Raw genomic sequence first — 27,023 nt, 5'->3', positions numbered from 1 at the left:
TACACAACTTGGAGTCCATTAATAATATTTGCTACTGCTTTATCTACATTTTATTTACATTTTTATTCTCATATGTTACTGCTCTTTGTCATTCACACAAGGGCATTTCATAGTACACTGTAGTGAGTCAGTTGTAGTCTACTTACTGATTTGAAATCATTGCAGTGAGATCATTTAGAACATTGATCTTAAATATTTATAATGATCTACGTGTTTCAAACAGCATCTTCAGCATCACATTGTTTATTATTTCAAGGAATATTAAACATAAATAATTTTACTTGTGTGATGTAGGTTTCTTTTTCCAGAATCTGGTCTTTAAGGTGTAACAATGATTACATGTTTAAATGTTATATTGTAAGTTTGCATACAGTATGATGTAGTCACAATAACCTCAAGTCAGAGAGGGAAATTGCATCAGAGAGATGGAACGTAAGATTGAACGGAAATCTTCAGATCCCCGACTCCGAACAAGCGCTACCACAACCATAAACTCAACCATTTCTGCGGCTACAGACACTGCCAGCCATATCATAGCACTGAAAATAATCCATAGCACTTAGCTTTTTATATGTATATACCAAAATAATATACCTTTTTGGTAATTTATTGAATATTTAAAGAAACATTCCGTTCCAGGGAGCAAAATGCTTCGTTTGCGGCAATCACAGGGGACATCAACTGGCAAGGTTTTCTATGTAGTACTGCTGGTATTCGCGGGTAAGTGAAAACTACCAAAATGCCTCCCTAAAAAGGTAAGATTTGTCGTTGCGCCCTGCGGTTTTGAGTTTTCGTGTCCTGTGGTCGGTGTGTCTGTGTGTATATGCACGCGCGCGCGCGCGAGCATTGGGCGTATAATGAGATCCTGTGCAAAATGATCTGCTGCGTAGGACGCACCGGAATCAACCTTCGATTATTAGCGTTTATTTTGTACCACTTTAGTGGACTAACCAACACATTAACATTGAGTACGTCAGCACGTTTCTCCGTCGTATCGTTCGCCCGTTCCTCTGTGCGGGACTAACAACTATTCTGCGTGTAATGGCCTACGTTTGATGAACAACTATGTCGGACACCATAACGTCACCGTCTGTGTGGGCTGTCTTTCTATTCTGTTTACTCTGATACATTCTGTGTGCCTCTTACTAGTTCAAAGACATCCAGTGTACAAAAAAGGTGTTAAAATGTCAATTTATTCTTTAGGATTTCCTAGTATCACTACATCACTTTAACCAATTCCAATGTAATGTTCTCTGTAATTGCCTGTTAAATTGCTCAGATTATTACTGTTTTCAGTTTTGCCCACGGATTATTTTTTTTAAAGTAGGATCATCTGGACGGCACAAGGCTACTATTAAGTTGGGAGACTACTAACAGCAAAATGTTCTAACCTTTTAGTGTTTACCTTCAGATTTAAGACAGGTCACAGCCTAAAAAATATGTTCTGTGTCAGGCTTTGCTCAGTAAAGAGTAACGAACTCTATTACGTCATCCTGTTCTACTCCAATCAAGACTAGCTCTGGGAGATTTCCTAAGTGATGGGTGATGTAAGGTTATTTAAAAAATAACCTACCCTTTTAATGCTGTAAAGGCCGATTTTATTAGATTCTATTGCACCAATTGTATTTTCTTTGAAGTCCACTAGAGGGAGCATGGAACAGCTTCGTTCCCATCCTGGAGCTTCCCTGGCGCTAACAGATTAAGGAAAAATTCTAATAAAGACTATACCTTCCCCTTCTCCTGTAGTGGTAGTCATTTTGTACCTTGGCAAAATGTCAACAATGAAAAGATTTTCCATCTACAACCTTAGTGGAAGATATAAAAACACAAGCCACGCCTTATGGCAAAATCCTGCTCTGGACACTATCCAAATTAACTAACACTATGTGCATTTAAGAAATTTAAGGAAGTGTTAAATAAGATGAAAATTCTGGGTTGTAATATTAATGTCTTCTGCAGGACTGTGATAAAAAAGACACCAATATATGTTTCTCAGACAGCCAGTATTGTAGCCTCAATTAAAGAACATTGTAGTGTAGTTTGTTAGCCAGAGAGGGCATCTTGCCATCCTTTTCAAAGAATGAACCCTCTTTGAAGGACTCTAACCATTTGTTTTTTTTTTTGGGGGGGGGTTTCCAAAGACTAGGAAGCCTAATAAATTGTATCAAAATAGTTGTGGGTCTACCTCGGTTCAGGGACACTGCCAGCCACCTGCAGTCATAGTTATGTATGATATATCCATTTAATGGACTAATCCCCTCTGGGTCAAGGTATCTTATACCACTCATCCGTCAGTGGTTTCATCAGTAATAAATCAGTGTGACATTACTTGCTGCCTCTGTGCATTGGGTAAAAGTTATATTACTGTGATCTAGGATCTTGTGCTGTAGTTAGTGTGACATCAGCACGTGTTTGGTACTCACCTGGAGCTTCTTATTTACCTTTTACTTTGAGATTATGAAGAGTCTGGAGACACTGAGAGGAAGGGAGGCATGGAGTCTCTCTGATCTGTAGGATGCTTCAGAAATCAGGCCAGATATTTGCAAGTGATAACAATAAAGGTCAAAATGAAGTGTTAAAGAAATGAAATATTGAACAAATATAGAAGAAATTAAACAAACAAACAAAATAAAATCGGTAAGCATGCAGAGATATGCACCTATAAATGTTTAGTTCTTGAGTGTTCCAGATTTATAGTCAATTATTAGTCAAGGAAACAGGAATTTTCAGCTTCAATTTGACCAGTTTGAACAAACTAATAAAGTGACTCAGGAGAAGACTGTGGGAATGGCTAGTACTGAGGGAACTGCACTAAATATACTTGAAGGTGAAAGGGTGGGTGGTGTTACACGGACATGCTGCTGCTATTGGGCAGCACACCCAGCAGAGTGTTGACTTTGCACTTGTGAACATATGGGTTTATGAGAGCATGTGCCTATGTGAATGCAGGCTCTTATAAAAACAGCACAGGAGGTGATGTCATTAGGTTACATGTGAACTGCAGATTTCTATTGCATGTGAACTGCAGATTTATCTTTCTATTAAGAGACAGAACAGAAAAAAGAAGCAATGTCTGTATGTGTGTGTGTGTGTGTGTGTGTGTGTGTGTGTCTGTATGTGTGCGTGTTTGTGTGTGTGTGCATACATGTGTGTATTTGTATGTGTGTGTCCATGACAGGTGCACATTGAGAGGTGTACACTGAGAAAGGACTTTTTACATTTTTTTGAGGGAGTGGCTTGGCGGCGTCTGGGGAGACCCCCCCCACACACACACACAGAGGGGGGGGGGAATGAGAAGAGAGAGTAAAGAAATGTGGAGAGAAAGAGAGATAGCATAAGGGTGCGATAGAAGGGAGATTTATAGGAGAGAAGGGAGAGAGAGAGCAATAGAGAGGAGAATGCAGATATAGAGAGAGGTAGAGACAGGGAGAGAAATAGAGAGAGAGAGAGAGAATGGAGAGAATTAGAGAGGAGAAGGGAGGGAGATGACGGAGCTGCTGCTGGTCCTGCAGGGAAAAGCTTGGCTAATGAAGAATAACTGCAGCAGCAGTGGGACGCCGTCCCATAAAAGAGCTCACTGCAGAGTTATGTAGTGCTGCAGAGCTAGGAACCACTGGATTATCATAACACAACAAACACACACACACACACACACACACACACACACACACACACACACACACACAGAGTTTATATTGTAAATTGCACACTCAAATAGTCTGTTATAAATGTTAATTAATAAACTGTCTATGTGTGTTTATTAATAAGTCCACGTGTTTAGAAAGACTCCAGAAAGCCTTAGTCTTAACACTGACAATGAAAGAGAGAGAGAGAGAGGGGGGGGGGGAGAGGCAGAGATAAAGATAGAGAAGTGATAGAGAGAGAGTGAGATTAAAAGTTAATTTGGCATTTACATAATAGCATCAACATTACATCTACATGAAATGTACCCAGAGCAAAACTCTGGTGTGTGTGCATGCATGTGTATGTGTCATAACATAACATAACAGCATAGCAGTTATGTGTCTGCACTGTAAGGAGTATTGCCCAAGCTCCGGTGTCTATGCTTGGAAAGTGTCTACTGTAATGCAGATATACTGCAGGATGGGGTGTGGCTTTGCATACAGTACAAAGACTTCAGCACTGAGCTATTTCCACTGCTGGTTTTTGGTTTTGTTTCACAGAAAATAGTAGAAAGAGTGAGTCAACCAGTCATAATAATAACTTATTTACTTTATGACCTTAAAGTTACCCTATCTAGTTATATATATATATATATATATATATATATATATATATATATATATATATATATATATATATATATATATTTATATATATATATATAAATAATGCTTTTTAATGCATATTAGCTACTTGCTAATGACATATCACCATCTTTTTTAAGATGTTTATGGCTTACAACTGTTTGAGGTATCAAGACACTGTAATTATTTTGTGTCACTAGGAAATGAATAATAGCTTTCATGAAACCTAAAATAATTTTGCATTACCCAAATGCAGGAAAAGCACTTCAATACTGTCAATGACCTTGTGTGCATTTTTAATTACTGTTCTAATAGCACTTTATGGTGTATAATGACAAGATCATTACTGATGGCATCGATTGAGATTTGCTTACTTCTCTTACAGCATCATCTGTCTCTGCCATGGATGTAGTTGTGGCCCAGCGGATCAATGCCCTGAATGGCACCATGGTCAAGATCTCCTGCACCTTCACTTCCTGCTATCGAATTGATACCAGCAAGTTTTCTATGAACTGGACCTACAAGGAGAGTGAAAACGACACAGAGGAGATGGTAAGATCAATGGTGATCAATAGTGATCAGATCAATGGTGATCAGATTAATAGCAATCAGTGACGATCAGATTAATGGCCATTTGAATTCTATATCTTTTCTGTATATTGTGTATGTGTGTGCAACTAGGAAGAATTGGAAAACTCAGACAGGACCTTGTGATTTATTTAGGCCAGAAGGTTCTGATACTGTGTTACAGGACGAAGAGAGAGCATGCTTTTGACTCATGCAATGAATGAATTCCTACTGTATACTGTCTGTTCTCTTTTTCTAGTTTATGACCTTTAAGAACAAAGTAACATCTATGTGGACAGACCGTTTTGGGGGCCGAGTAAAGTTCGCCGGGAACCTGGACAAAAATGACCTGTCCATCACCATCTCAGATGTGCAGCTGGAAGATGAGGGAATCTATAACTGCTATGTGCGCAATCCTCCCGATCGTATTCAGGGGCATGGTATCATCCAGCTGCATGTAGTCCCTGAGTGTAAGTATATATCAGACCAGCAGGAAAGCAAAAACACAGCATTGACCCTATGTCTTCATAGAGTGAATGTAGCTCAAAATTGTGAATCCCCATGGATTACAAAAAGGCTGGTGGAAATGTGATAAGACACCTGTCCCCAAAACAAACAAATCAACAACTGCATTTTCTAAAACCAGCTGAAAACATATTTGAGGACAGTACATGTATGGTCCTTAAATTATAGTAAAGGGGAAAGTGTAGCATTTAGATTTTTTTGTATCCTGTGGAAATCCTGTGGAAATCAAGTTTTGTTTTGAGCGATACCCTTCAAATAATTGAGATAAAGTACATACATCAAGCATTAAACTCATTTTTGTATTTTGTATTTAAATGATTTGATTTCATAAATACCACTCACATTTTCCTAGCCATGTTTTTCCTGATCAAATCTCATCACCATAATACGGTCACTAGCAGCTGGTGTCTGGCCGACTGTACTGCACGTGTGTGTGTGTGTGGTTCCGCCTCTAGTGCCTCCGCCACGGGACTCCACTATCGCCGTGGCGATCGGAGCTTCCATTGGAGGCATGCTCGCGCTGGTCATCCTGTCCATGGTCGTGGTGAAATGCGTGCGTAGGCACAAGAAACAGGAGCTCATCTCTGATGAACAGAAGATGGAGGAGGATGGCAAAACCGATGGAGAAGCTGGAACGGAAGAGGGCACCAAGTGAGAACCGTTTCCGTTCCTTTCTCCCTTCCCATAGTGCACTACACAATGCACTTGTGTCTCGAGTACTTTACTGCACTGTTCAGCAGTAAATAGTATATATACCTTTCCATAAATCATTGTATACTGGGAGTTTCATATACTTGAATCACTTACTGCCTGTTGTCAGCAAATTCAGAATCATGCATGAGATGAATTTGCATTTCATGTTGACAATGTTGGAGACAGAGAACACTGGATTAGTTTAGATATCGATCTGTTTACTTTTTGTCAATGAAAAGAATATTACACTATTCACTGATGTCACACCACAATGGAGGTATTCCAGTTTCGTTACAATAGCATTATAAAATTTTGTATGAATATAAACAGGTCAACCTGGTAGCAAAATGCTTGAGGGTGCCAAGTATAGCTTCACCTTTTTATATTTGTTTTCACTGAAACAGACAACTCTAACCTTGCTGCTTGACCTGGAAAGCCTAAAGTGTGGTGGAGCCCCGACCCCCACATTCTGGTAAAACATTACATACCACTCCTCCTTCTCCAGAGCCATCTTATGCCTTTAACATTGTTCTCTTTCATTTTCTAACATCCTCATTGTTTTGAACTGTTAAGGGGATAGTGGTAATGAATTCTTTAACTGTCCTTGACTATTACTTATGTAGCCCACTGTCAGGATCTTTAATATATTTGTTTAATGTAAGATATGAGAATCTCTAAAAAACTGGAGTTATTTAAAAAAACATGAGTTATTTGTGCTGATTGAGAGGAGCAATACATTTTTTAAGGCAGAAATAGATTTGTACAATGAATCAGACCACTTAAGTAACTCCATTTAAAGTAACTCTCCTCATCTTTTTCTTCCAAGATCAAATGACTACTAATGATTGTGGCTTTTATATAATTAAGTTAGTAGAGAAGTACCCCTTCACGCCAACACACACACACACACACACACACACACACACACACACACACACACACACACACACACACACACACACACACACACACACACACGGGCGCAGACTCACAAATACGTTTGCACACATTCCAATGTAGATACAACGCAGTATATATGAAAAAATGGTATCTAAGTGTTATACTATCTTTATATTACATGTATTATCTAAGTATTTGTTTAGTAATACTGATAACACATTGCTTGATTTTTGTTTTACAACATTTTGTATTTTACCTTCAATTAAATATTATAATAAATGAACATTATAATGAGTATTATACAAATAAATAATGCAATGCAGTAATGTTATGTGTAATGTAATTTGTTAAAATTTATTTCAAGTATGACAACAAGAAAAGGAAAATCTGAAAGTTTCAGTGTTGTCAAAATGGCTTTTAGATACAAGGGCTAAATGAAGATGAAGGTGAACTACAAAAGGCTGTAAAGAAAAATCAATTTATAGTTTACAAAACATTCAAGGATGAGATCTTAGATCTTCCCTTGGCAGATGGAACATGCCAATGGCATAAATCATTTTAATTATCCTCTTTCAATCTGATTTTTTCCTACAACTCTTGCAGACATATATGTACCCTGCCTGAAAACGTATATTGAAGTTTGCTGAAACCATCGTCGTTTGACTGCATCGTTTCTGTGGGACTTGCTTCTCTTGCCCAGCCAAGAAATGTGTCCTATTTAGACAAGCTCAGCCACTGCCCACCCTGGGTCTGTGCACCCTTGCCCCAGTGCAGATCACCACACTTACCACACTTCCACTAATGACAGTACTGTTTACAACACTAAAGAAGGTAGTGATCCAAAAGCTATTTCTGGGACCCACTTGTTTTTGTAACAATTTTATTTTGTGTCCTCCAACTACTGCCAAAGCATTTACTGTCTGATATTGTCAGAGATTATCATGAGCACATCTGTATTATTTCTTCAGTCACGGATTATTGACAAGGCAGAAGCACACTGTCCCTACTGCTGCCAAAATGTTACAAGACTGCTAAGATGTTTTCTGTATACCACTACTGTATTTATTTGTTTTTGCTGACTGGTGTGGGAAACATCCTAAACATTCCCTGTGTGGGTGTGTGCGTGTGTGTGTGTCTGTGTGACTGAGCGTGGGCCTAGTTTTCATGCTATACTTGTGAGCATGATATGTACTCACAAGTATGGTATACTTCCAAAAAAAACCTTGTTTGCCTGTTTTTACCACCCCAACAAATTCTGCTCTTTCCTTTGGTTACACTGAGCAGAACAGGAATGCTTTTAGCAGCAGCACATTTAACTTTAGAAATCAATTTCCTTACTTAGAAATAAAAAATAACATGCTCTGTTACAGTGACCTCAAACAATATTTGCATAACACATGCACTCACACACACACACACACACTCACACACTCACACACACACACACACACACACACACACACACACACACACACACACACACACACACACACACACACACACACACACACACTGACTGAACAATTAGCAACATACACAAGCAACAAGGAAAAGAGCCTGACAATTAAATATAATGATAATTCAGGGAACAGCGTTGAAACGAAAATATTTCTTTCATATTCTAATATTTATAAAAGAAAATCTGCTGAGGAGTTATTGCTTATATTACTGAGACACCTCACATGTAACAGGTTTAAATGTGTTGTATGTAGAGTCCAACAGTATTATATGATCTTATTTCATTAGTACTTTCAGTTTGTAAAAACAGTAGCAGTAGTGTGAATTTCTAATATATTAAATATGCAACAGTTAATTAAATAAGGCTGCATCAATTTAAAGTATTAAATAACAAATAATCAGATTTTAAACAAGAACTGACTGTGACATTTAAAAGTGAAAAAAAACCCAACAATGCATGAAAGCAGTAGTAGTATTTACATGTGCATAGTATAACTTAAAAGCGTAAGTATACATCACTTATTATGATGATGACATATGAATATCTCCATTAACTTATTCAAACTATGAAGTTAATAGTTAATTAACTATAAAGTTCAGTACATTAGCAATTATCATTGTAGCTTATCAATATAAGGATGTTGGAATGATCCTGTTTGGCTATAAGATTATGTGTGTTGAGCTGTGTCCTCAGTACGAATGGGTTGGATTTCCCAGATCTGCAAGTTTTGATATAAGAAACATAATAAACTGGATCTGCATACCATTTACAGAGCTACAGAAATGTAACAAGTTATCTCATGTTTGGCACTTCACAAATAGTTTACCCATGTTCCTAAACTACAGCTAACTTCCCCATGACTTCAGCTAACTTCTTGTTTATACTTGTTCATAATATTAACAATACAAACATTCAGCAATACCGAAAATGTTATGTTGGTTCAGGTGAAATGTAAAAGTAAATGTGACTTAAATATTGTTAGCTACTTATTATGTCAAAAATGGCTAATTGGCTATAAAATTGTATTTTATCAAACTGCAAATGAGTATTTAATTGATCAGTGATTAGCTGTAGTAGCATCTTAGGCTTCCATAAACTAATAACTCAAAACTCTACCCTCTAGTTGCTCCACTGAGCAGGTAAGAGTTTAAAGCTTGTAAGCAGAATTTAGTAGATGCAAAATATGTTTAATTAGCCTTTTGTAAAATTTGGATTTTGATATTGATTCAAACGTTTTGAATGGCAATGTTGTGAATGAAGGGCCACTTGCACTTTAGTAAAAGCAAGAAAGAAGCTCTTAGTTTTAGATAAGCAAGTAAACGGTACCAAAGAATGATATTAGTTAAAAAATTGATATGAACTTATTTTTGTTTATCCCATTCAGGACTATATAAATGATTTCTGTTCAATGGCTACTTAATACCCAGAGTCTACTATTTCTGCTACATAAATAAATAAAATGTAAGTAGACTAAGAATATTTTCCTACATAATTAATTGAATTACATTCAAATAAAGAAATCATTAAGCAAAAAAAAAAAAAAAAAAATTATTCACCCTTATTCTTCCCAAAGTTAAAAGTGGAATTGTACCAGAAAGCAAAAGGTTATGTGACAGATAGTATTGTTCCATGTTGAAGTTAAACTTGTAAACAGCCCATTCCTGCTATTTTACAAAATCCATCATTTAAAAACAACATTTCTTATCTTGCCAATGTTATTTTGGGTGAATGTATGAAGATCTGACTATGTGTTTGCACAAAAGATTAATTGTGAGATAGATTTCAGTTGCTTGTTAGCTATATTAGCTCCTGTAGCTACAGTGCAAAACTAAAGACACATACGTTAGACAAACAGGCATGGGCTGATCGACTATATTTGGAGTAAGGGGAAAACTTTTTTTTTTCTTGAAATCTTACTATAAAAGATTGGCACTGGATTAGTTGGCATTTACATGTTGAGGATATCAAAATAATGCATTTAATTTGTCAGGCATGGTGTACAATTTTGAAGAAATGCAACTTTAAGATTTTGGTCACATTGGTGAACATGAACTCTCTTTCAGTTCTTCAGCCACTGGGATTGTGTGGGAGATTTCTAAAGCCTTTCTAAAGCCCTGGTCACCCATTACAGTATAGCTCTGAGGGCTTTGGCTTACCATGAGAAGAGCCAGTCTATGATTCAGCCCTGGACCTTGCATGTCGTGTCCTGCTGTTGCTGAGTTTGGTTGGTCTTATCACTCCCCAGTGAATGTATTGAGGCTGCACCTACTGAAATATACTTTCTTACATGTTTCATTTCTTTATTTGCTTGATGTTGAGTTTACTGTTTTTGATAATTAATCATTTAGACTATACTTAGACTATTACACAGTGTACTTTACTGTTGAGACTAGATGTTTTGTAATGTTTAAGCACTGTTAGTAGTAGTTTTGTCATAATTATGTAGTCAATGGGCTTTTTGGGTATTTATTTTAATGCAGTGTTCTTTTGAATGTGGGTGCCTGGAATATGACGGAGTTGTGCAATATTTAGTTGTTTTCAGCTGTTTAATATAAAATGGAATACAAATGGCTTCAGACAAATATCATGATTTTGTGTTAGTCTTATCATGCAATACATGAAATACCCATAATACAATTCCTTAGGCATTTAAGGAATGAGCATTTAATATACATTTTTGCAAAAATATTGGAAATGCCATATTTTCTAAATGTATTTATTTATTTGTTATGAATTTGCCAAGTCATACAGGTACAGGTATGTATTTTGCCACAGAGGCAAAGTGTGCAGTACAGCGCGCAACATACAATAATTTTGGTCCTTAGCAACAGTATAGTTATCTTAAAGAAGTATGTATATTAATTTTAATTGACACCATTTATGTGTTTATTTCTAACAGCTGGACCAATTTTATGAATTGCTCTGATGAACTCTGTTAAATGATCCTGGGAAAAATCACAGTGCAACATGAAGGTTTTACAATAACAGCTCTGATGTTTGACTGCGTGCAGTTCAGAGAGAAAACTCTGACTCTATTGATAGTTAATCCACATCCTCTGTCAGAAAAAGGACAACTATCATATGTTAAATTTACAGTGCACATGTGATACATAGCTGAAATAAGATAATATGTTAAAAGACCTTATATATTTATATACCTTATCTAATGCATGATTTTGTTTGTAATGTTCACATGATATTTTTCAGTAGTCATCTGAATGGGAAATGAAGCATCCTCTATGGATATGGTATGAAATGAGATTATGTTAATATGTTTAAAGTGCATTGCATAGCCCTGAATAACTTTGAACAGAATGAAAGGATACTGTCAGGTGAACAACAGATTTGAAATATACACACTCAGGCATGAGATTGTTTAATTAAGTTGGGTAATAGATTGTAAAGAGATTTTGCACTAGTGGAATATATGTACTGTGGAGAGTAATTAAATAAAATAGTGTAAAAATGTAAACAGACATATGCAATGCTTGTCTATCCTTGCTCAAACACTCTCTCTCTCTCTTTCTCTCTCTCTCTCTCTCTCTCTCTCTCTCTCTCTCTCTCACACACACACACACACACACACAGACACACTTCTATATCTTGCAGTATAGTATTCAAGGTTTACAATGAAACATGTTTAGGAGAGAGTTTCTTCATCAGCTATGCATGCAAAGTGTGAAATGAAGCATTTTGATAACACATCATATGAAGGACCTCAGTCTGAAATATCCTGTTTCTCTGTACACCTCAGGTACTACACTGCATTCTCTCTCTCTCTCTCTCTCTCTCTCTCTCTCTCTCTCTCTCTCTCTCTCTCTCTCTCTTAAAACCTGGCTAAAAGGTTTTGTATGGAAATCACATATCCATATTCAGTTACAAAATATTCTCATGAAGTAATAGTAATGTGGAAAGGTGCTGTATTTGGGGCAGAGGGGATGATAAACAGGCATTGCAGAGCTACTGCAAGGAGATCAGCCCATGCTGCCACAGAAACCACTACCCAGATGTAACCAAGCACCTCTCATACATATCAGTACACAAGCACCCTGACAATCCACAGTCACCATGTCTACTAGGATAAAAGCAATGCTATGTTAGTCATTTTATTAGGAGAACAATGTCAAGAAAGAGGTCAGGCAGAATTCTAACCCACCAACACAATAGGTCATACTGTCTAGGCCACTTCAATGCATTATCTGAGTACTCTACTGAGTTACAGAAGTGTGTCTTAGATAAATTCCAAAAGAGTTTCAGAGCTGACTCACTCTCCAGCTCCATGTGCTCTGTTTTAGCAGCTGCCACATCCAATGCTGACTCAGCAAAACAGGTATCATCTGCAGTGCAGTCTGCAAGGTCATCCAAATGGAAGCACTCTACTGCAGTGTGCAACAGCAGAGTGGATGGGTTTTTATGTACATTATCTATGCTCTCATATCTATAAATAACAAATCAACAAAACACCTCACTTGGTCTTTTAATGTATGTGTGTGTGTGTGTGTGTGTGTGTGTGTGTGCATGAGCATATGTACATGTGTATTGGTTGGGGAGCATGTTCCGCATATTTATTTTTAGAGATTTTAGAACACATTAAAAATTACTTGATTTTATTCCACATTGGTACCTTTGGACTCAGTAACCTACACTGCACTTAGTAAAACATTATTACTTTGCACTGTGAGTGACCCAGTTGCAATGTAAATGGCTTAGTGTATCAGTGCTGGAAAATGAAACTTCTTTAGACTTTAGACTCACTTATAAATACAAATAAAATGATTTACATTCTTTGCATGGTTTTTGAGATTTGTACAAGTTTAAAACAAAACTATTCACTGTTTTTTAATTAATGTATGTTTTTCCAGAGTAATTCAGCTCAATGACTAGTTAGACCAGTAGAAAGAAAGATTAATTATTGTTTAGAGTGTCACTATTAAATTTTTTCATGGTTTTTAATACATTCTTCATGTTGATCACTTCCATATATATATATATATATATATATATATATATATATATATATATATATATATATATATATATATATATATAACAAGTTTTTTGTGTGGATAACTCAGATGGAAGTTAAGTTTTATTGAAACCACTTTAAGAAGTTATATAAATAATTAAAAGAGATTTGAAGTCACTTTATTAGCCATTGTATTCACTTTTGAGTACATGCGTTTAGCTGGTATCTATTGCTATATAACACACACAGAAAATTATGACAAAGATATGAAAAAAGACAGAAAAAGGTTTTACTTACTTTTTGAATCCAGAGCATTTGTTGATTTTAGTGGCAATGAAATGCAAACTGGTATTTGTTTAGTACAAATGATTTCCTTTGAAATATAGTTATACCTTAAAATCTTCAAATGTATCTGCAGAAGGTGAGTGCTATGTCCAGTTCCATCAGGCCTTGTGCTGTATGCTTTCTTTATTCAGAAAGAGATGGAGAGAGAGAGAATGAGAAAGAGAGAAGCAGAGAGGGAGGGGAGGCTCCCTGGGGTAGTAAGGGTCCTGAGCAATACTCTGAGAAACGTAACACTGGGCTTACATGGGGTGGGGTGGTACAGAGAGGAATAGAATAAGAGGATGACTGAAAGAATTCTGAGGTCAGTATTAGACACTTGAAATTCAGACATGCCTCTCAAGACCACATTGCGCAGCTTTCTCTTTCTCCTCTGTCCCTCAATCCAGCGGGCTCTTTGTCCCTCTGTCTCTTAGTCCTGCTGTCTCTCTGTCCATTTGTCTCCTAGTCCTGCAGTCTCTCAGTCCTTCTGTCTCTCTGTCTCTATATCCCTCTGTCTCTTAGTCCCTCTATCAGCTCTACTGTCTCTCTGTCCCTCTGTCTCTCAGCCCTACTGTCTCTCTGTCCCTCTGTCTCTCAGTCCTGCTGTCTCTCTGTTCCTCTGTCTCTCAGTCCTGCTGTCTCTGTTTCTCCATCCTTCTCCATCCTCCTGCAGTCTTCAACACTTCTTGTTTCTCAGCGTTTCCTCCACCCTGCCTTCCTCTGGCTTTGAGTTCTGCTTCATCATCCTCTTTGTGGCAGTGCAGAGAAGCCCAGCTGTGCTGCTCCCCTTTACCGCTGGTCCTCCCTCTTTATGAAATGTGCCCTGATGCCTTTTCTTCCAGAGGCTTTTGCTCCAGAGGGAAAAAAAGTAATCCTTGCTTGTAAAATTTCGGAATTCCAGAAACAGTAAATCCATACAAGTATAAGTTTGTCTTATGCTCCCTGTCTGTTTATTCTTCTTTTGGAGTTTAGAAGTCCCTGTTCCAAACTGCTCCTCCTACCCCGTATCGCTCCCCAAACTCACACTCACTTGGCACTGTCCAGGCAGCTCTCCACCTTCCTCAGTAATTCTGTTGCATCCCTCCATCTGCCTCCCTCTAATTCATCTCTTTATCCCCCACCTTTTCTCACTCTGCCTCTCTCTATCAGTTCTAAACCTTCATGTATGGTTATCTCTCTTGCTTTACAGATTGCATTACAGGGGTGGCTGTGTGATCTGGAAGGATGTGTGTGTGTGTGTGTGTGTGTGTGTGTGTGTGTGTGTGTGTGTGTGTGTGTGTGTGTGTGTGTGTGTGTGTGTGTGTGTGTTTCGGTGTGGAGACAGCTGATATAGAATGCCATTCTATAAATCATCATGCTTCAGTACGTCACACACAATGTCATCTTTTTATTATAAACTAACAGATAAAGACATTAATTTTTTCCTGACATTATCCAATAGAAATGCAAGGTATGTAGGGTATAATCACACACACACACACACACACACACACACACACACACACACACACACACACACACACACACACACCAGCATTTCTGACAGAACTGGGTTTCAGACATGCACCTACTCTTTGGCATGTACTGTATCTGTGCCATGTGAGGTGTACGTTGTTGAGCGCTTTTGTCTTCACATTTATTGCTGCACACTCTGCAGGGTTTCTGCAGTCCTACCGCAGATCTGCTTTCATTCAGGGACTGCATTATGCTTCAACCCAGCACACAGCTGCTCTCTCATCTGAGTCTAAAGGTCACTTGATCACTGCCAACTGTGCCGAAAAAAAAAAGCTGCCCTCTGACCTGGAAGCACATTGTGATTATTCATTTGGACCAAAAATTTTAAAGTCATATTTTGGTTATTCAAATCTGGTGCAGCTGGTGTTGGGCTAATAATACAATGTTGGCTGTAAAATATATCATGTTCTCTTAGTATGATATGATTTGCAATTCTCTGTTTGGAGGAACTGTGGCAGCTGATTTATGTGGGGCCCTCCATAGGCTTGGGTCCAATCACCTTCTATTGCAGGAACCAGATGGCTCCCCCAGAGGACCAGAAAAGACTTGTATCACAGAACTTAACACCTCCACTGGCCTGCTCCACAGCCTGTAACCATCCCCCCCGAGAGGGAGGGTAGCAGGTGGCTTTAAAATGGGACAAGAGCTTGCTGAGGATGACATTGACCAAGAGATGTGTGTGTGTGTGTGTGTGTGTGTGTGTGTGTGTGTGTATATATATATATATATATATATATATATATATATATATATATATATATATATATATATATATATATATATATATATATATAATATCTAGAGTAGGTAAGGTATGGTCTATCTATCTATGCACACACACACACACACACACACACACACATACACACACACACACACACACACACACACACACACACACACACACACACACACACACACACATATATATATATATATGTATGTATGTATTTATAAAAGATTCCAGCAGGGAATGCTGCGATTAAACATGTAGACATATTTAAAATGCATCTATAATGCAAAATGCAGCGTTATAGACATAGCACTCCATAAATGATAGGAATAATAGTATACAGAAATACAGAAACATGTCCACATAACAGTCCAGAAACATACCCACATAGCAATGATTATGACATGTGATGTTTTGCTTGAAACTTGATCTGCTCCTACTCTCTGTGGTCCTTCCTGCTGACCAAACAGACTGATCTAAAACTTTCACCAAAGGAAATTCCTGCCTTTGCCCTCTACATACGGTATCCTCTGTAACATGATGAAACATAGTCAGTTGGAACAGAATTAAAAGACACTAACAAACAGTAATAGAACTGCAAGCTTTTAGACAAAAGTTCAGATGGTACAGTCAGCGTGTGGGATGATGAAGAGGATGAGAGTGAGAGAGCTCTGGTGTGTGGCAGCCTGTGCAGTAGTGTTTATGATCCTCCCCAGATGTGATCAAGCTAAAAGACGCCCCTCCCCCCCCAGCCTCTGCTGTAGCTCCCACTGCACACATACACACACACTGGCTGCCTCCACCCGGTCTCCACCTACTCTGCCTGCCGATCACACACATGCAGACTTACTGAACGAGAAGACCAAGAAGACCTCTCTATCTCTCCTACAGAGTGGGGTTTGCGCTGTGCGGCTGCTGCCTCCAGAGGAATGAAGGCAGTGTCTCCACATGCTGCATGTTTTAGCAGATCTACTCTACTGCAGGTAAGTGCTAGCCTCTGAATTGTGGGGCAAAGAGGTTCTTTATACTCTTTCTCGCTCTGTCCTGATATTTACAAAGAGGAGTCACAAACGCAGTGTTCCTCCTCCTTTCTCTCTTTCTCTCCCTCCCTCTGCCACTCTCTTTCTTTCTCTTGGGGTCCCACTGCAAAGGAGGAGACAGAAAAGAGAGGCACTCCCTGCTGGACTTATCTGGCTGAGAATTCCAGGACTCCCCCCCCTCCTTTTCTTTCTTCTTTCACTCTTCTGTGCTGAGTCCCACCTCCCTCCCCCTCCTCTCTACTGTCTCGACCCAGAGCCCTCCGCACCAGCTCGGACAAGCGCCCATTTGAGGACCAAGCTAAGGTGAAAGCAGGCAGACACACAGAGGGAACCAGACAGATCAGCAGTGCTGCAAAACGTACAAGGAGAGCAGCAGCCATGGAAGCACAGAGGAATAGCAGATCATTCCTGCACAGGTGTGCCAGGTCTGGGGATGCAGTCCATGCCAGTGTGGTCATCACACTTCTGGTTGGTAAGTCTATCACTTTGCTTTCTAGTGTCATTCCTGTCTTCTAGTGTCTCTCTTTACCTCTCTTAATCTCATTCCCTCTCTATCTGGCTATTCCCCTTCTCGTCTGAGCTGGGCTTGTTGCTGTGCTTGTTGCTGTGCTTTCTGCCTTGCAAAAGTAGGAAAGCTATTAAGGCTGGGGGGACATGTTTAGACTGGGGGACTGGGGGACTGGGGGTGGGACCATGTTTAGACTGGGGGGGACATGTTTAGACTGGGGGACTGGGGGACTGAGGGTGGGACCATGTTTAGACTGGGGGGGACATGTTTAGACTGGGGGACTGGGGGACTGGGGGTGGGACCATGTTTAGACTGGGGGACTGGGGGTGGGACCATGTTTAGACTGGGGGTACATATTTAGACTGGGGGACTGGGGGACTGGGGGTGGGACCATGTTTAGACTGGGGGACTGGGGGTGGGAACATGTTTAGACTGGGGGGACATGTTTAGACTGGGGGACTGGGGGTGGGACCATGTTTAGACTGGGGGGACATGTTTAGACTGGGAGGGGAGGCATGTTCAGACTGGGGGACATGTTGACTTGTTTACTTGCTGCTCTGAGATTGTGTTAGAGGGCTCAGGTTTCCCTCCATATCCGGAAAGGGTGTGAAGTCCAGCACTAACCGGTCCCAAACAGAGAGAAAGAGAGTGACAGAGATTGAGAGATAGAGAGGATCATAATCTGTCCAGTAAGGTGCAAGTCACTCGGGTCTGTAGGTTGTATATACTGTACATATGAAGAAAATCATTCTGTTGTTAAATAATCATTTTAAATTTAGAAACAGTATATATTTAATAAACAATTCTCTTCATATCTGTCATCATGAATTCATTTATTGATGTTGTCCATAGCAATATTACCAGCTCCTGCAAAGTTAAATAACCTCAGTAGCACAAACAATAGCTTATACGTAAATTCAGCATTAGAAGAGATACTTGTCCATTTCTTATATCATTGCATGATGTCAGTGGAAACTTGAACATCTTGTAAAATAGCATGAAAAGTGATCCATTATATTAGGTGAGACTGTGGGGGATTTGATTTGCATGGCTTTACCACCAGTGAAGATCAATATCATTTTATGTAAAGTAGTTAGAAGATAATTATAATAATATGAATAATGGCACTTTACAGTATATACCATTATTCTGTGATACACTCTTATATGATACTAGTGTTTACTACACTTTAGAGGCAGAAAATAATATTCACCATGAAACAGAACCCAGTAGGAGCTAAAGTGTCTTTATTGCTAAGTGCCTACTGCTCATTGTTACGCTTGAATCTAGTCTTTACGATGTATTCATCAGTGCAAACAGGCACTCTTTTAATGCAGCAAAGCACTGCAGCAGTTCATCTTGGCCTGCTGTAAGCCTTCAGTACTCCTCTGGGTTTGTTGCTTTTTAAGCAAACAAACTCTTGAATACCCTTCACTTCACTTCTGTGACACACACACACACACACACACACACACACACACACACACACACACACACACACACACACACACACACGGAAACACACATCATATACATATAAACACACTACCCATGCTTCATGTATTGTGAAGGTGAACTTGAGGTTGTTAAAGTAGGACATTCTTTTCTCCTTCCATAGCTTGGAGTCAAAGAATTAATACAGAGGCTGTGATTGGTCTCCCAGTGGACAGAGGGAAGAGTAATGTATAGTGATGTGTTCAGGCACTGGACCAGAAGTGAGTCCACACTAAGCAGCACAGTGCCCTACTGCCACAGTATTAATACTGTAATACCACATACATTGGAGCTGAACTTCCTGAAGGATGTCCAGCAAACACCCTGAATATTTAGCATATCAGGAACCTCAGTGATGCAAAAGTATTTATGACATACTTTGTGGCTACAAACATAATCAAATGTTCTGGGACAAAGAAGCTTTTCTTATATTCTGGGTACAAATGCATGAAGGATTAAAGGCAAAAAGACAAATATGAGTTTACTAGTATGATATTATGCTATTTGTGATTATTTGTCAATTTATTTATTTATTTTTTTGTGCTTGTCCTAAGTGTGGTAGAAGTGAAGTTGTTAGAGACGTTATTAGCACATCTTGGACTTTAATATAATAGCTCTACTGTGATGCAAAAACATTTAGATAAATCTGAATATAGTCCAGGCAGTTCATATCATGAGTGACTGCTGTTAATTATCAGTTAATCAGTTAATTAGGTATTTAACACTTTTACATAATCACAGACATTGGATTAATCCTAATTTATATCACAAAAACTATCATTTAAGTAGTAGTTAATAATAATAATAATAATAATAATAATAATAATAATGATAACAACAACAACAACAACAATAATAATGATAATAATAATTGTGATAATAATTGTGTGTGTGTGTGTGTGTGTGTGTGTGTGTGTGTTGGTTGAGGAGTATATGAGGAGAGGGGGGTAGGCATTGTTGTGCTGTGTGGGGCAGTAAAGTGCATTCTTGGTAGTAAAAGTGCATTGCAACAGACTACATAGAACAAAAACAAAGCATTAGGCAATTAAATTTTATCAGCACAAAGCAAGACACAAATCACTACTGACAAAAAAGAAAGCCCTAGAAACATTGGTGTATAAATATCATTCAAAAGTGGCACATAGGTTTCTCACAGCAGCATCATTAAACAGCAAAATTTCATTAAATAAAGTAAAATGTAAAAAAAATAAGGTAAGAGAAATTAAGAGACAAGACAAGATAAAAGAAGGTGACTTGGTTGGTAATTAGAATGTGTAGATGTGGGCTATGCTGGGGCTTTATGTATAAAGTATTGGAAGCTTGACCTCTGATGTCTTTCACACCTCTGTGCTTAAAGCTCAACACAGGTGGAGGGTTAGTGTTGGAGTCCTGCCCCAGCATGTGTGCCACAATCTTAGCAGCAGCGCTGAGTGCTGACATCATCGTCTGCATGAGTGGGATTTGCTGGTACTAATGCAGATAGTCAGATTCTGGTTCTGGAGGAGAGAGTTTGCATTTTCAAATTCATCTCAATAAGCCATCGAAGGGCTAATCAGGGTGTGTTGGGAGTGAGAATAGCACTAAACTCTGCAGTGCTGTGGTACTCTCTGGTCTGAGTTTGATACAAATTTTTCACAATATATATTATGAGAAATATTGTATAGAGTATAACAATTACTGCAAGGAGACTTCCTTTCTCAGTGGTGGGTTATGTCTTTTGTTGTTGAAGAGTAGGACACTTTGTTCTTGGATGAGTAGTGTTGCTAGATCCTTGGTCAGAATCACTGGATTATCACTGATACACGCACTCTCTCTCTCTGTCTCTCTCTCTCTCTCTCTCCCTCTCTCTAACACACACACATACACACACACACACACACACACACACACACACACACACACACACACACACACACACACACACACACACACACACACAGATATGCACACATGCACACCATCTACACAGTTCATATACTGAATCTCCTGCCCACACCAGATTTGTCAGTGGTGTACATGGCCAGGGGTGTGTTTGTTTTGCAGTATGTGACATTCTTTGGAACTCACAGTGATGCTGTGTAATCATATTACAATAGATCACTACATTATGCATTACAGGAATTATGTGCACCAATCCTTCCCCAGTGCTCTTAGCAAAAGGCCCATAAGATTATTCCATTCAACTATTCGATTCCTTTCAGCTCATAAGTAAGCTTGGTTATTACCATGGCAAGGTCTGAGATAATAGGTACAGTAGATGAATGTTAACTGATGACCGGAATATAGAAAATGGGGGAGTTTCTCAGTGGTGTAACTCCTATGTAGAGTGCCTGACAGACTAAAATAAGAGTTCTTATTTTTTGCTTAATTGTTTTGGTTTTGTTACTTTAATTTTATATGCATAAAAGTTTTTTTCTTTTTGTTATTTTCTATAACTTTATTGTACTTATAGATTTTTAGTTAGGAAATAGGAAAAGGTAAGGCAGAGTGAAATACTGAGATGGAGGGCAACAAGAGTAGAAAAGCAGGAAAAAGGCTCGAAAGGCTTAATACACAAACACACAAGACCTGGCAGAACTTTGGTGTGAAGGAACTGGACCTCTGGTGGCCAGAAGGGGATCACTGACAGGACAGAACGTGTGTGTGTGTGTGTGTGTGTGTGTGTGTGTGTGTGTGTGTGTGTGTGTGTGTGTGTGTCAGTGCCACAGAAGTGAAGTTAAAGCTAAGAAGTATGAACTCATAAATAAAAGCTGATGACCTCATAATCCCCATTTATCACCATTACAATAAGGGAAACCATTTTACCTGATTCTTTACTTCAATCACAAGACAACCAATTTTAGAATAATTTGATTTACTTAATTATATCAGCATTTAGTTGTACCCCCCCCCCCCCACCACCACCACTATACATATGCTTGTTGAGCAGTGGATTCTTAGTGTGTTGGAAACTCTGGAAATCAATCAAACCTCATGCAGAAGAAAACAGCTGAATGCTTTATTAATACCTTTGTACCTTTGTGCACGAGGGACTCAGTCTCACTCACAGAGCACCTGAGAGGAAAGGAGCCCCTAAACATGTCACATACATATTCCTCTTCATCCTTGTGGTTTCACTGCCTGCCTTTGCTGTTCGTCAAGCACTACCTTCATCTTGAAAACACAATATAATTCTCATTAGTATGTATACTTCTCCAACTTTCCTAGTAGAGTAAATATAACAGAGATGCCTAAAGCAAAACATCAACAGTAAAAATGCATTCTTGCTTTCAACTATTATGTCACAACCACAGTAGAAACTATAGCTGAGGCTGTTTTCGTAGTTAGTTCCCATTTCTGCCTATCTACACTGAATTCTAAAACTTTGTTTAAGGTACCATTATGTCAGCTATTGGCACCACTATCACTATAGTGAGCAAAAGCCCTAAGCCCACGCCACCCTGGTCCCCTGAAGGGATGCCAGGGTGCAAACCTATTCAGCTTTCATGTTTGTCTCTAAGTTGAACACCATTCCTTGTAGAATGTGGAGACTGAAATCCCTGTTGTCCTGGGGCTGCAGGTAAATTATATTTATGAACAGGTAAATTATGCTGGTGGTTTGCTAGCTAGTGTAACTGACTTTTGCGTAGATGTGTATGTGCAGTGAATATCACTTCAGGTTTACTGTAGGGCAGAGTGAGGTGGTAAAAAGGAAAAAAAAAAAAAGAACATTCATTATTCATTTTTCACCCCTTACTACTGTGTCTGTGTGCAGGGCAGTGGTTGAGGTGCTTGACCTTGCTTTGTTTTCTCACAATAGGAGAATGGACAGAAACAACTGTGGATTTTTAAATCATGAAGTGGCTCCTTCCTGTGACTTATGCCTTCCTTAAATAAGAAGATTATCTATTCAGATGTAAGATGTTTTAGGAATCAAACGTGGAAAGAGTAAAATGGCAGTAGGGAGATCAAAGTAAATATAGATAAAATTATACTTTACATTAAATACATTAAATACTGATAGATTAATGTACTAAGTGTTGCGAGCATTTGAGTGGTTTTTTATTAAAATATGATCTCTGCATTTTAGAGAAAAACTGAAAAATTAATAACTTGTAACTGGCCATTTTGACTGATAAGTGAATACATAGAAGGGTGCTCTCTGATTTTGCATGCGATTATATATGGTAATATATTGCTTGGTCTATTTGTACAATCACACAGCAGCTCTTTCATATTTTCGGTGTTTTTATATGCTTCCGCTCAGACTTTCTGCCACTCACTTAGCATAATTGTCGTGAGTCACTGTCTTGTGCATACATTCTATACCTATAACTCGCATCTGTGAATGTCAGTGTAAGTTATCCATGCTGTTGTGTAATGTGTCAGAATTGCATTTCATCACTATTAATTATTATTTTATTCTGCAGCATTGTACTCTCAAATCCAGAGATCCAGTGTTTTTTTTTAAGTTAGACTAGTCATTTTCAGTTGCATTGCAGTGCTCTCAAAAATTATTGTGTATCAAAAATTATACAATGTTACAAATATTTTTGAGGACCTCTATAAACAAAAATTAAAGTATAAATATGAATGAATGTTTTTTTCTTAGCAACATGTGCATTATTGAAGGCTGGATGAGCTTCAAATTACATCAACTGGATAATGTCTACCTTATAAACATTGTAGTACATCAGATATGAACAGATAAATCATCAGGACTGGTGAGTGTTTTGATATTTCCTACAAACGGGTCAAAATTGACACATAAAAACTGAGCTTTCAAAAAGGGAACAAAGCTGTGGCCTCAGTTGGCTTTGTATTTGCTCACATCATTGTTATTATCATCAGTATTATTATTAACAATTAATAACATTGGTTTACTTATTTATTATTTGCATGTCAAGGAGTTAAATATTCAAGTATTGAGTTTTACCTCAGTTACATTGTTTCGTTGACCCAATGCTCCTCCTACCCAAGGCAAGTGATTTGCTATCACAGTCACATTTTTACTTGCCCTGGGCATTCAGGCAATCATTGTGGAAGTCTACTGACTGAGATGAAAATACTGATGGCAGAAAAAACCCCAGAGAATCAAGGGTTAGCTTCAGCCAATTAGCATGACAATTGAACTGACATAGGAACTGAATCTGAATCTATAGTTACATGTTATTTTATATTTGAACCATTAATAAATGTGCAGTTATATTGCAACAAACTTTTCCTTTATTTGCAAAATACATTTACATTCAGTAACACATAAACACAAAGTCTTTCACAATAGTCCCTTTTCCTAAATATAGCATGAAATTTATACCACTGTAAGCATTTTGAAGTTCCACCAGTAAATGTATTTCTACAGATTCAATCACACACTGTGAAAAAGTAGTTTCTTTTTTTAAAAAAGGTGTTGAAGATTTGAGTAAATGAACATTGTACTTTTACAGCATCATGTAGATGCTGTTATCTAGAGCAACCTAAAAAGAGTGTGCATTGGTTATACATTCAAAATCTCCTTAGCTAGCACAAATAGGTTAGAATCCAAAAATGCCCTTAACGAGATGCTGCTAAAATCAAGTGTCAGTGCTGAACCCTATAATGAAAAATACAATACAATGCTACAAAATTCAAGGCACATGACACATGCATGACACATGCATCCAATCACCACATCTTTTCAAGCTGCAGCTCATGCAACATCATGGGGCAGAGTAACACACTCTGAGGATAGCAGTACCCACCCCCTTCCGATGTCTGAGATCACAGATCCCCTTAACTGGCCAATGCCACTTGTAACTGACAGGGGAGAGTGAGTATGCCATTCTTCCCAGCCAATTTTACTCTCTTAGGCTCCCAGTCACAGATGGCTATGGCATCATCAGGGATCAAACTCTCAGTGATATGCCAAACATTTTTGTGTGGCACCACTCAGAGCCCAGAAGTAAGTATTTTGATAAAAGGATTTGGCAAGATACAGTAATCCAGTCTGCATTTTGTAGGAATGGAAAGATGTCCTCTTAATGCTGCAGGATCACATGACAGTTTATCAGTGTACTGTTTTGCGCACCTTTATAGATTGTTATTAGACAAAAATAGCAGTTGTCTTTTTCTACAACAAATTTGTCAACAAGAGAATTGCAGATCTATAGTCGTGGGAATTTAGAAAAGGACCACTGTGAAGTTGTGGACATCAATACTTCTGTAGTAGACATGCGAGAGTTTTGCTATGCATTCTTCTACATTTCATGGCTTTAACACCAGTTTAGCCAGATTTAGGACTGGCTGCCTTTCCTGGCATGTCGTCTACCATAAACTGTGCCCCTGCTATAACTTTCATTCTTTTGACAACCTTAAAAGGCTTTTATTTGAGAGCAGTATGCAGTACATCTGCATATGCCATGGAAGTAATAGTAATGTAGGCAGATTAAGAGGAAATGTATTTCCTGGTATGCTTTATAGAGAACTTTCTTTTTGTTGAAACAAATATGAAATATACATTTAGAAATATCATGTAATACATACACGTCATGGCTTTAAAACAGGTCTACTCTAGGCAGATTTAAGTGGTATATATTTTATGGCAAGTTGTTTGCTTTAAAATTATTTAAATGCTTTAAAATTGCCAAATTACCTCTTAAATCTGCCTAGACTCATTTTAAAGCCATGAAGTGTATGTATTAAATGCTATTCCTCTTTGATTAAGGTGACCCAAACACAATTTAAAACCAGTTCAGATAGATTAACAGGGGTTGCTTTTCCTGGCATGTGGTCTACCATTCACTGCACCCCCGTTGTAATATTTATTGTGTTGACCAATGTATTAAATATTTTTTAGCAATATAAGTTTGAACAAACAAGAGTTTGCTGCATATATTTGGTACATCTATAACAATATAGCCAGATCTAGTAAAGAATGTGATTTCTAGCAAATAGTCTTTTAACTTTTTGTTAGTTTTTTTTAAACACAAAATGCTTTTATTAAGATACATTTTGAATAGATATATGTAGTTGGTAATGCACCCTGAAAGAAAATATATTTCAACTTTTTGTTGAGAAACTATGAAATAGTTTTAGCATTACACATTTGAGAACAGCATTTTATACATGTGTGGTGCTAATGGCTGTAATACCAGTCTTCTCAATGTCTGTGGCTGCTTTCTGTTGTGATGTGCCTCTGTGAGAGCACGCAACAAGGTCAGGAGGTTATAAGAGCTCAGGCCTCTGAGCCCTCATCCACTCATTCATTATCTACCCCTCCCCCCCTCTCTCCTCTAACAAACTACATTGTAATGGAATAATGGAATTACCAGTAATGTATGTACATTTTTTCTTTATTATGTATGAGACACTGTAGTTTAGATGATCTGTTTTATTTCCACTGTGGCTCCACTGTAAACGATGCGTGTTTTCCTTTATTGCTGATTGAAACATGATATTATATATATATATATATATATACACACACACACACACACACACACACACACACACACACACACACACACACACAAAGGTGTAAGGTGAACATACAAAGGAGATGACTATAAATACAAAGGTGATGACTCCAATAAGCTCTAAAATGAGCTCTCTCAGGTCTGGAGTGGTCTCACTGATGAGTAAGTATATTATAATGGACTGCCATCCATCTCTGGTAGTGAGCGTAAAGGAATCAATAGCAGTGAGAAAGAAGGCCCATGACCTTGAGGATGATGCTGATGGTTAGAGCCTGGAACTCTGCCAGTTAATGGTTAACAGGCTCTGTTCAAATTAGGCAGCCTATTGTTCTTGACTCACCTAGACCTTTGGTCTCTAAACTGTGTGTTCCAAAATCAATATGCTTAACACCACTCCTGACTTTTACTAGGGATATTGTTTAATTTCTGAGTAAACAGCCCAGCATTTTACTATGTTAATACATTTTAAACATACTTGAAATAGCATTATCGGTGTGTATGGAAAAAGGTGACATCAGTAAGAGGACTGAAGATTCATCAAGGAAAGAGTAGGTGCTTGGATGAGGAAGTACAAGCACCCTGCGTTGAACAATACTTG

At 38.2% G+C, this 27,023-nt stretch overlaps 2 protein-coding genes across 7 annotated transcripts in view; both read left to right on the top strand.

Moving 5' to 3' along the window:
* The first annotated feature begins 442 nt into the window (after nt 1-442).
* On the top strand, nt 443-11,888 carry scn2b (sodium channel, voltage-gated, type II, beta). Of its 4 annotated transcripts, none has more exons than XM_081699719.1 (6): nt 444-720; nt 4,654-4,820; nt 5,095-5,305; nt 5,816-6,011; nt 6,458-6,525; nt 10,476-11,888. In XM_081699719.1, exons 1-5 carry the CDS (start codon nt 648-650, stop codon nt 6,465-6,467), a joined length of 657 nt encoding a protein of 218 aa, XP_081555845.1. In that variant the 5' UTR covers nt 444-647; the 3' UTR covers nt 6,468-6,525; nt 10,476-11,888. The 4 variants fall into 4 exon arrangements, with proteins under 4 accessions (XP_026869192.2, XP_081555845.1, XP_081555846.1 ...); XM_081699720.1 differs by lacking the exon at nt 10,476-11,888 and adding an exon at nt 7,557-8,466 and having other exon boundaries at nt 444-755; XM_027013390.3 differs by lacking the exon at nt 10,476-11,888 and adding an exon at nt 7,557-8,466 and having other exon boundaries at nt 445-720.
* A 4,840-nt stretch (nt 11,889-16,728) lies between these two features.
* Nucleotides 16,729-27,023, top strand: part of scn4ba (sodium channel, voltage-gated, type IV, beta a) — a 30,391-nt gene continuing 20,096 nt past the window's right edge. Inside the window, exons 1-2 of one of the 3 annotated variants that reach the window (XM_035534510.2) lie at nt 16,729-16,933; nt 17,245-17,462. In XM_035534510.2, the coding sequence (XP_035390403.1) occupies nt 16,899-16,933; nt 17,245-17,462 (253 nt within the window). In that variant the 5' untranslated portion in view covers nt 16,729-16,898. Of the gene's footprint in view, nt 16,934-17,101; nt 17,463-27,023 lie in introns of all 3 variants that reach the window. The other 2 variants (XM_035534511.2, XM_035534512.2) reach the window with 2 other exon arrangements.

This window comes from Electrophorus electricus, chromosome 17, assembly GCF_041902795.1.
Source record: "Electrophorus electricus isolate QZ-2024a chromosome 17, ASM4190279v1, whole genome shotgun sequence".
NCBI classification, from domain to species: domain Eukaryota; kingdom Metazoa; phylum Chordata; class Actinopteri; order Gymnotiformes; family Gymnotidae; genus Electrophorus; species Electrophorus electricus.
This window is presented reverse-complemented; position numbering and strand designations above follow the sequence as displayed.

Coding starts and splice junctions, on each gene's coding strand:
- scn2b (XM_081699719.1), top strand. CDS start 648: ATGCTTCGTTTGCGGCAATCACAGGGGACATCAACTGGCAAGGTTTTC. Junction 4,821..5,094: donor AAAACGACACAGAGGAGATG/GTAAGATCAATG, acceptor CTCTTTTTCTAG/TTTATGACCTTTAAGAACAA. Junction 5,306..5,815: donor GCTGCATGTAGTCCCTGAGT/GTAAGTATATAT, acceptor TTCCGCCTCTAG/TGCCTCCGCCACGGGACTCC.